This window comes from Polyodon spathula, chromosome 29, assembly GCF_017654505.1.
Source record: "Polyodon spathula isolate WHYD16114869_AA chromosome 29, ASM1765450v1, whole genome shotgun sequence".
In the NCBI taxonomy this organism is placed as follows: Eukaryota; Metazoa; Chordata; class Actinopteri; order Acipenseriformes; family Polyodontidae; genus Polyodon; species Polyodon spathula.
This window is the reverse complement of record NC_054562.1, coordinates 1656763-1667547: the sequence shown is the minus strand read 5'-3', so window position 1 is coordinate 1667547 and position 10785 is coordinate 1656763. Positions and strand designations below refer to the sequence as shown.

The following is a 10785-nucleotide window of genomic DNA, read 5'->3' as shown; positions in this document are numbered from 1 at the left end:
GGGGGTGCAGGTGATCAGTTTTGACCTCCTTGCCCTTGCGAGACGCTCCGGATGAGAACGACGACTCCCACCCCTGACACACTGCCTTCCTGCTGCAACCTGTTTTGTCATTATTTTTAATAAAGCATTTAACGCAGAATGACTTCTGAGGTGTTTTGGGGTTTTTTTTGTGTGTATTTGTATTTTAAATATTTAACGGATTAAAAAATTTAATAAAAAAGATTTATTTCAGTTACTCTTTGTTGGAGAACACGCATTAACCCTTAGCTGGTCCGTTCGTTCAGCGCCTGTCGGGTCCAATTTATTATCGCTGTTTTAAAAGTCATTTCATTCCCAGTAAGACAGGTTTAAAAGGCCCTGCATCTCAACAGCACACTCAGCCCTGCATCTCCAGCCCCACCCTGTGTTTGCTGTATTTATCACATCTCTCTTCATAGACGTGCATACTGATCAATCCTCTCCTGATCACTCGTTTTATCACCAAACTCCTCAATAACGTGATCCCAGTCATTATTTTATTACTGTAACATCTCAGAAAGCTCTGCAGAGGTCTGGGATATTCTTTGATCGCTGGATGCAGAAGCAGCCGTCTCCTTTGTGTCCGTGTTACAGGCTGGGCTGAATTTCATGCTGACCAGCAATTTTCAAGGCTGCCTCAGCGCACAAGTCACATGCGTTTTGTACACAATCGAAAAACATTGCAAACTGTCCACACTCTTGAATCCGCGTGTTCTGTTGTGGAAATGTGATTCGCTGCATGTGAAATAAACCGACATTGATGGAAGGAATGGAGGTGCTGGTTTTTTTTAGACGCTCACTTTTTAAATGACTTCTCTCTCCGTCTTTCAATCACTGTCTTTCACTCAATCTCTCCATCTTTGTCTTGCACTCAATCTTTCTCCTTCACTCTCATTTGCTCAATCTTTCAGTCTTAGTCTTTCACACTCAATCTTTCAATCTCCACTTTCTCTGTCTTTCACTATCTTTCAATCTTTATCTCAATCTCTCAATCTTTCTCTTTCACTATCTTTCAATCTCAATCTTTCTCTTTCAATCTCTCACTCAAGCTTTCACAATCTTTCAATCTCAATCTTTCTCTTTCAATCTCTCACTCAAGCTTTCACAATCTTTCAATCAATGTTTCACTCAATCTCTTCCAATCTAACGTTCACTTCAGGCTTTTTCTTTATTTCATCGTTCCTCTTGTTTGTTTATTTTTTCTAATCGCTTTCGTTTCTCGTCTCTCACTGCTAGGGGGCGCTAGTTTTTTAAAGGAGTGCCCTTCGAACCCTGGAAATGGGAGGAGGAGAAAGAAAAACAGAAGGAAAAAAGTACAAGGATGGAGAGATGAAAATACAGAGAAAAAATGAGAAAGGGACAAAGAAACGAGGGAGCGAGAGAATGAAAAGAAAGGGTCAAAGAAACGAGAGCGAGAGAATGGAAAAATGACAAAGGGACAGAAACGAGGGAGAAAGGGAGCAAAAGACCATGAAAAGGAAAGAAAACAAGACAAAAGGATGAGAGAAAGGGAGGGAGGGAGGAGAAGGCTCTGTCTCCATTCTGCGGTAACTGGAGTCTGGAGAGAGAGGGAGTCGATGAAACAGGAGATTGAGGGAGTCCATTCCAGGCTCTTGATTCATTTAAGAAGCTCTACTGTCTCGTTAAATGCTTTACTGTCCTCTCGGAGAGCTCTAATCGAATTCGGAGCTGTCACCTGAAACCACCAGAACCACAAGGGTCGATGCCGGGGTGAGAGAGGGAACACGGAACACAGAGAAAACCAGATTCAGAGCCAGCCGCTACGCCACTGCGCGTTATACAGAGGGAGCGTCCCGCCTCGCTGCGCTCCAGCGCTGGAGAAGGGGGCTCAGCACCAGGAGGCTCAAATCCCAGCTCAGCCCCTGACTCGCTGTGTGTGTGTGAGAGACCCTGAGCAAGTCACTGAGCCCCTGACTGTGTGTGTGTGAGAGACCCTGAGCAAGTCACTGAACCTCCTTGTGCTGCGTCCTTCGGATGAGAAGCCAAACAAACGAGGTCCTATTGGAAGAGACTCTGCAGCAGCCCCTGACTCACTGTGTGTGTGTGAGAGACCCTGAGCGAGTCACTGAACCTCCTTGTGCTCTGTCCTTCCTTCCCTTCCTCCATCCTCCCTCCTCCCTCTATCCCTACTGAATTGTAAATGCATTTGAATTCGAGTCCCAGGCCACAAAGTGAATTACCAGTAAATGTATTTCAGTACTTAACCACAGAGGGGGGAGCGAGGGGGGGAGGAAGAGAGAGAGAGAGGGGTGAGCGAGGGGGGGAGGAAGAGAGCAAGAGGTCTCTCCTCTCCTGTGGTGGGTTCTCGTCTCTAATGGAGACACAGCGTCTCGTCTGGTGTTCTGTAATGTCTTGAAGGCCCACAGAGAACCGGAAGGTCTCTTTGGGTTTTAATTATTCAGCTGAGCCAAAGAGCCCTGCCAGGGTGAAGAGGGCTCTCTCATCAGCATTATTAATATTATTATTATTATTATTATTATTATTATTAGTAAGTAAACTGAGAAGGTACACTTTCGAGTCATTGACTTTCACTTCTCTCATCTCAGTCTCTGAAATTTAAGAGAGTAGGGAGATTAGAGTTTAAGTTTAAGTTTAAATCTTATCCAAGAACCGTACCGCATTTACAGGTTCATGACGGTTTCGTAAAGCTTGATATAAATCTGTCTGTCGATCGATAGATAGACATCTGATTAGAGATATGAGTAGCTAGATAGACAGATAGATCTACTATATCAGTCTATAGATAGATAGATACAGGCACAGACAGTCTATTATAGAGATAGACAGACAGATAGATAGATATACAGTCTAGATAGACAGGCTGTCTATCTATCTGTCTGTCTATCTCTGTCTTTCTGTCTGTCTATCTATCTATCTCTGTCTATATCTATTTATCTATTATTCTCTATATCTACCTAATAATAATGTATGTAAATCATGGGGATTGATGAAATGTTTTTCTTTATAATCACTGGATCCTTCATCCTTGCTCTTGGCACGCTTGAGGGACTGTGACTGAAGGGGAGGGGGGAGGGGGGCGTGGCTATACAGCTATTATAGCCCCGCCCACTTGGTTTAAAAAGACATAACTGATGAAAAAACAGACAGCCTAAGAGAGACACGGAGAAAGAGAGTGAGAGAAAGAAGGAGAAATACAACTAAATCTGAAAAAGAAGAATTCGATTCTGAGAAATCTCAGGAGTTCAGCTGAGACCGGCGGACTCTTCCAACATTGACAAGCACTAAAAATTTTTTAATCATTACTTTTATTTTATTTATTTATTTGTTTTTTGGACTTTTTTTTTCGTTCAACGGGATAATCAACCCTTCCAGGTGGCTTTTTTTTGCTTTGACTGCGTATTTGAAACCGAATATTTGACTTTTTCAGTAAGAGGTCAACGCCCGCGTTCATTTTCACAAAGAAACAGACACACACACACACACACACACACAGTACAGGACGATGGGCTGTATCTCTGATTTCTTCACCTATGAAACGACCAAATCTGTGGTGGTGAAGAGCTGGACCATCGGCATCATCAACAGAGTCGTGCAGCTCCTGATCTTCACTTACTTCGTGGGGTGAGAGAGAGAGAGAGAGAGAGAGAGAGAGAGAGAGAGAGAGAGAGAGAGACAGTGAGGGTGTGTGTCTGTCTCTGTATCTGTGTGTGAGTATTAAACTGCAGTTACAATGTAATTCCAGCCCAGTCTAGTGATATTAAACTGCAGTTACAATGTAATTCCAGTCCAGTCTAGTGATATTAAACTGCAGTTACAATGTAATTCCAGTCCAGTCCAGTGATATTAAACTGCAGTTACAATGTAATTCCAGCCCAGTCCAGTGATATTAAACTGCAGTTACAATGTAATTCCAGCCCAGTCTAGTGATATTAAACTGCAGTTACAATGTAATTCCAGTCCAGTCTAGTGATATTAAACTGCAGTTACAATGTAATTCCAGTCCAGTCTAGTGATATTAAACTGCAGTTACAATGTAATTCCAGTCCAGTCCAGTGATATTAAACTGCAGTTACAATGTAATTCCAGTCCAGTCCAGTGATATTAAACTGCAGTTACAATGTAATTCCAGTCCAGTCCACTGATATTAAACTGCAGTTACAATGTAATTCCAGTCCAGTGATATTAAACTGCAGTTACAATGTAATTCCAGCCCAGTCTAGTGATATTAAACTGCAGTTACAATGTAATTCCAGCCCAGTCTAGTGATATTAAACTGCAGTTACAATGTAATTCCAGCCCAGTCCAGTGATATTAAACTGCAGTTACAATGTAATTCCAGTCCAGTCTAGTGATATTAAACTGCAGTTACAATGTAATTCCAGTCCAGTCTAGTGATATTAAACTGCAGTTACAATGTAATTCCAGTCCAGTCCAGTGATATTAAACTGCAGTTACAATGTAATTCCAGTCCAGTCTAGTGATATTAAACTGCAGTTACAATGTAATTCCAGCCCAGTCCAGTGATATTAAACTGCAGTTACAATGTAATTCCAGTCCAGTCCAGTGATATTAAACTGCAGTTACAATGTAATTCCAGTCCAGTCCAGTGATATTAAACTGCAGTTACAATGTAATTCCAGCCCAGTCTAGTGATATTAAACTGCAGTTACAATGTAATTCCAGCCCAGTCCAGTGATATTAAACTGCAGTTACAATGTAATTCCAGTCCAGTCTAGTGATATTAAACTGCAGTTACAATGTAATTCCAGTCCAGTCCAGTGATATTAAACTGCAGTTACAATGTAATTCCAGCCCAGTCCAGTGATATTAAACTGCAGTTACAATGTAATTCCAGTCCAGTCTAGTGATATTAAACTGCAGTTACAATGTAATTCCAGTCCAGTCTAGTGATATTAAACTGCAGTTACAATGTAATTCCAGTCCAGTCCAGTGATATTAAACTGCAGTTACAATGTAATTCCAGTCCAGTCCAGTGATATTAAACTGCAGTTACAATGTAATTCCAGCCCAGTCTAGTGATATTAAACTGCAGTTACAATGTAATTCCAGTCCAGTGATGATTAAACTGCAGTTACAATGTAATTCCAGTCCAGTCTAGTGATATTAAACTGCAGTTACAATGTAATTCCAGTCCAGTCCAGTGATATTAAACTGCAGTTACAATGTAATTCCAGTCCAGTCTAGTGATATTAAACTGCAGTTACAATGTAATTCCAGTCCAGTCTAGTGATATTAAACTGCAGTTACAATGTAATTCCAGTCCAGTCTAGTGATATTAAACTGCAGTTACAATGTAATTCCAGTCCAGTCCAGTGATATTAAACTGCAGTTACAATGTAATTCCAGCCCAGTCCAGTGATATTAAACTGCAGTTACAATGTAATTCCAGTCCAGTCCAGTGATATTAAACTGCAGTTACAATGTAATTCCAGTCCAGTCTAGTGATATTAAACTGCAGTTACAATGTAATTCCAGTCCAGTCTAGTGATATTAAACTGCAGTTACAATGTAATTCCAGTCCAGTCTAGTGATATTAAACTGCAGTTACAATGTAATTCCAGTCCAGTCTAGTGATATTAAACTGCAGTTACAATGTAATTCCAGTCCAGTCTAGTGATATTAAACTGCAGTTACAATGTAATTCCAGTCCAGTCTAGTGATATTAAACTGCAGTTACAATGTAATTCCAGTCCAGTCTAGTGATATTAAACTGCAGTTACAATGTAATTCCAGTCCAGTCCAGTGATATTAAACTGCAGTTACAATGTAATTCCAGCCCAGTCCAGTGATATTAAACTGCAGTTACAATGTAATTCCAGTCCAGTCTAGTGATATTAAACTGCAGTTACAATGTAATTCCAGTTTACAATGTAATTCCAGTCCAGTCCAGTGATATTAAACTGCAGTTACAATGTAATTCCAGCCCAGTCCAGTGATATTAAACTGCAGTTACAATGTAATTCCAGTCCAGTCCAGTGATATTAAACTGCAGTTACAATGTAATTCCAGTCCAGTCTAGTGATATTAAACTGCAGTTACAATGTAATTCCAGTCCAGTCTAGTGATATTAAACTGCAGTTACAATGTAATTCCAGTCCAGTCCAGTGATATTAAACTGCAGTTACAATGTAATTCCAGTCCAGTCCAGTGATATTAAACTGCAGTTACAATGTAATTCCAGTCCAGTCCAGTGATATTAAACTGCAGTTACAATGTAATTCCAGTCCAGTCTAGTGATATTAAACTGCAGTTACAATGTAATTCCAGTCCAGTCTAGTGATATTAAACTGCAGTTACAATGTAATTCCAGTCCAGTCTAGTGATATTAAACTGCAGTTACAATGTAATTCCAGTCCAGTCTAGTGATATTAAACTGCAGTTACAATGTAATTCCAGTCCAGTCTAGTGATATTAAACTGCAGTTACAATGTAATTCCAGTCCAGTCTAGTGATATTAAACTGCAGTTACAATGTAATTCCAGTCCAGTCTAGTGATATTAAACTGCAGTTACAATGTAATTCCAGTCCAGTCCAGTGATATTAAACTGCAGTTACAATGTAATTCCAGCCCAGTCTAGTGATATTAAACTGCAGTTACAATGTAATTCCAGCCCAGTCTAGTGATATTAAACTGCAGTTACAATGTAATTCCAGTCCAGTCCAGTGATATTAAACTGCAGTTACAATGTAATTCCAGTCCAGTCCAGTGATATTAAACTGCAGTTACAATGTAATTCCAGTCCAGTCTAGTGATGTTAAACTGCAGTTTCCAGCGCTGTGGTGTGTTACTGCGCCCCCTGCAGGTGGGTTTTCCTGCATGAGAAGGCCTATCAGAACAGAGACACCGCGCTGGAGTCCTCTGTCATGACGAAAGTGAAGGGCTTCGGCGTTTACAACGACCGCATCATGGACGTAGCGGACTTTGTCACGCCCACGCAGGTGAGCCATGCAGAGAGAGAGATAGAGAGAGGAGAGGAGAGAGAGAGAGAGAGAGAGAGAGAGAGAGAGAGAGAGAGAGAGAGAGAGAGAGAGGAGGGAGAGAGAGGAGAGGGAGAGAGGGGGAGAGAGAGATCAGAATCTGGTGGAGTGTGGAGGCTGTCTGTCTGTCTGTCTGTCTGCAGCTTTAATGAAACTAAACTCTTTTCAGGGTGTAGTAAACTAACACAGACTCCAAGAAGAAGGGATTATATTGCAGCGTCAAACTGAACAGGATTTTGGGGCTCTGTCTATCTGTCTTGCATTTAATTTCATTGGTTTTTTTTTTTGCACTGCAGGGAGCATCGATTTTCTGCGTCATCACAAAACTGATCACAACCGAAAACCAAGTGCAGGGATACTGCCCTGAGGTAAAGAGTGCGGGGGTTCAGTACCAGGTCAAACCCGCTTCCCTTTATTTCAGATGGAACTAAAATTTGGTGAAGTGATGCACTGCTGAATTCCATTCCCTGTCTGAAAAAGGAACCACTTCGCTTAGAAGTTACTGACGATGCAATCGGATTACAGTTAAAAAGTACTAACAACATAATTAGATAACAGTTACAAATCGCATTCCACTCAATTACTGGTAAACACAGCTACTGAAATGGATAAAAAGATGTCATTTAACATCCAGTCCAGTCCAGTTCAGTGTTGAATGCTGCGGGGATACGGTCCTTGTTTTAATGACAGTCCAGTCCAGTCCAGTCCAGTCCAGTCCAGTCCAGAACAGTCCTGATTGCTGTGTGGCCAGGTCCTTGTTTTAGTGACAGCGACGCTGCTGTTGCATTTCGTTGCTTTGAAAGATTTGTTTAAACCAAGTATTTAACCCAGTGATTGTCTATCTAGTTTTTTTTCCTCTAAAACAAAATGTTTAAATAAATAAATCTAACGAGCGTTTCGCTCCCTCGGAAACCTGTCCTGCTTTGTGATTGCAGAGCGAGCCGAAGTACAAATGCAGCTCTGACTCTGACTGCAGCAAGTACCTGGGAACATCGGGAGGAAACGGTGAGAAACAGAGTGTGTGTGCGAGTCTCCTCTCCTCTCTCACTTTACTCTTGTCTCTCCTCTTTCCTATTTCCTCTCTCACCTCTCTCCTGTCTCTCCTCTCTCTTATATCTCCCCTTTCCTCCTCTCCTCTCCTATCACCTCTTCTCTCTCCTCTACTCTCTCCTATCCTCTCTCCTCTCTCCTCCTCTCTTTCATCCCTCTTCTTTCTCCTCTCTCCTCTCTCCTCTCCCTCCTCCCTCCTCCCTCCTCCTTCCTCTCTCATCTCTCTCCTCTCTCCTCTCTCCTCCCTCTTATCTCCTCTCTCCTCTCTCTCTCTCTCTCCTCTCTCTCTCTCTCTCTCTCTCTCTCTCCCCTCTCCTCTCTCATCTCTCTCTCCTCTGTCCTCTCTCTCAGGTATAAAGACTGGTCGATGTGTCGGGTATAATAACACTTTCAAGACGTGTGAGATCCGAGGCTGGTGCCCAGCGGAGATCGACTCTGTGCCCATGTGAGTGGCAGCAGAACCAAACCCTCTGGCATCTGAATACAAACAAGAAAACACAGAGAGAGAGAGAGAGAGAGAGAGAGAGAGAGAGAGAGAGAGAGAGAGAGAAACAGAGTTTAGTTTCATTAATGCTGCAGAGACCGACAGACAGACAGACACTTTAATGTGAAAATGTCTACCATTGTTTCTTATTGGAGCGCGTTCTTTATCCTCAGAGAGCCCATGCTAGAGGCGGAAAACTTCACCATCTTCATCAAAAACAGCATTCGCTTCCCCATGTTCAACTTCACCAAGTGAGTCCCATGGTCTAGTGATATTAAACTGCAGTTACAATGTAATTCCAGCCCAGTCCAGTGATATTAAACTGCAGTTACAATGTAATTCCAGTCCAGTCTAGTGATATTAAACTGCAGTTACAATGTAATTCCAGTTACCCAGTCCAGTCCAGTGATATTAAACTGCAGTTACAATGTAATTCCAGTCCAGTCTAGTGATATTAAACTGCAGTTACAATGTAATTCCAGTCCAGTCCAGTGATATTAAACTGCAGTTACAATGTAATTCCAGTCCAGTCTAGTGATATTAAACTGCAGTTACAATGTAATTCCAGTCCAGTCTAGTGATATTAAACTGCAGTTACAATGTAATTCCAGTCCAGTCTAGTGATATTGAGCTGCAGTTACAATGTAATTCCAGTCTAGTATTGCTGTGTTTTTCAATGTGAGTTTCTCTGTGTTTTCAGGGGTAACCTGCTCCCCAATATTACTCAGTCCTACATCAAGAGCTGTAACTTTGACCCTGTCAACAACATCTACTGTCCCATCTTCAGACTGGGTGATGTGGTGAGATTCGCTGGGGAGGACTTCCACAAACTGGCCAACAAGGTAAACCGCCCCCCCCCCCCCACAGTCCTGTCAAGTGGCCAGCCTGTCAGTGACATCATCCATCCACCCCCATCATCACAGTGCAGGGTAAGGGGAAGGCTTTCTCAGTGTCTTTCAATCTAGTGGAAACGTTTGCCATTGAATTCACACTGAAGACACTGAGAAAGACTTCTAGTGGAAACGTTTGCCATTGAATTCACACTGAAGACACTGAGAAAGACTTCTAGTGGAAACGTTTGCCATTGAATTCACACTGAAGACACTGAGAAAGACTTCTAGTGGAAACGTTTGCCATTGAATTCACACTGAAGACACTGAGAGAGACTTCTAGTGGAAACGTTTGCCATTGAATTCACACTGAAGACACTGAGAAAGACTTCTAGTGGAAACGTTTGCCATTGAATTCACACTGAAGACACTGAGAAAGACTTCTAGTGGAAACGTTTGTCATTGAATTCACACTGAAGACACTGAGAAAGACTTCTAGTGGAAACGTTTGCCATTGAATTCACACTGAAGACACTGAGAGAGACTTCTAGTGGAAACGTTTGCCATTGAATTCACACTGAAGACACTGAGAGAGACTTCTAGTGGAAACGTTTGCCATTGAATTCACACTGAAGACACTGAGAAAGACTTCTAGTGGAAACGTTTGCCATTGAATTCACACTGAAGACACTGAGAAAGACTTCTAGTGGAAACGTTTGCCATTGAATTCACACTGAAGACACTGAGAGAGACTTCTAGTGGAAACGTTTGCCATTGAATTCACACTGAAGACACTGAGAAAGACTTCTAGTGGAAACGTTTGCCATTGAATTCACACTGAAGACACTGAGAAAGACTTCTAGTGGAAACGTTTGCCATTGAATTCACACTGAAGACACTGAGAAAGACTTCTAGTGGAAACGTTTGCCATTGAATTCACACTGAAGACACTGAGAAAGACTTCTAGTGGAAACGTTTGCCATTGAATTCACACTGAAGACACTGAGAAAGACTTCTAGTGGAAACGTTTGCCATTGAATTCACACTGAAGACACTGAGAAAGACTTCTAGTGGAAACGTTTGCCATTGAATTCACACTGAAGACACTGAGAAAGACTTCTAGTGGAAACGTTTGCCATTGAATTCACACTGAAGACACTGAGAAAGACTTCTAGTGGAAACGTTTGCCATTGAATTCACACTGAAGACGCTGAGAAAGACTTCTAGTGGAAACGTTTGCCATTGAATTCACACTGAAGACGCTGAGAAAGACTTCTAGTGGAAACGTTTGTCGTTGGAGAAGCCTGTCACTGGGTTTGCTTAGGTTCTGCAGTGTGTCTGTTATGCGTGGAGCAGTTCCGGGTGGTGATCTCTCTCTCTCTCTCCTCTCTCTCTCTCTCTCTCTCTCTCTCCTCTCTCTCT

At 41.9% G+C, this 10785-nt stretch overlaps 1 protein-coding gene across 1 annotated transcript in view; it reads left to right on the top strand.

Moving 5' to 3' along the window:
• The first annotated feature begins 3182 nt into the window (after window positions 1-3182).
• Window positions 3183-10785, top strand: part of LOC121302271 (P2X purinoceptor 3-like) — a 10349-nt gene continuing 2746 nt past the window's right edge. Inside the window, exons 1-7 of the mRNA XM_041232121.1 lie at window positions 3183-3621; window positions 6825-6960; window positions 7296-7367; window positions 7935-8004; window positions 8401-8494; window positions 8707-8784; window positions 9234-9375. Of these exons, the coding sequence (XP_041088055.1) occupies window positions 3503-3621; window positions 6825-6960; window positions 7296-7367; window positions 7935-8004; window positions 8401-8494; window positions 8707-8784; window positions 9234-9375 (711 nt within the window). The 5' untranslated portion in view covers window positions 3183-3502. The remainder of the gene's footprint in view (window positions 3622-6824; window positions 6961-7295; window positions 7368-7934; window positions 8005-8400; window positions 8495-8706; window positions 8785-9233; window positions 9376-10785) is intronic.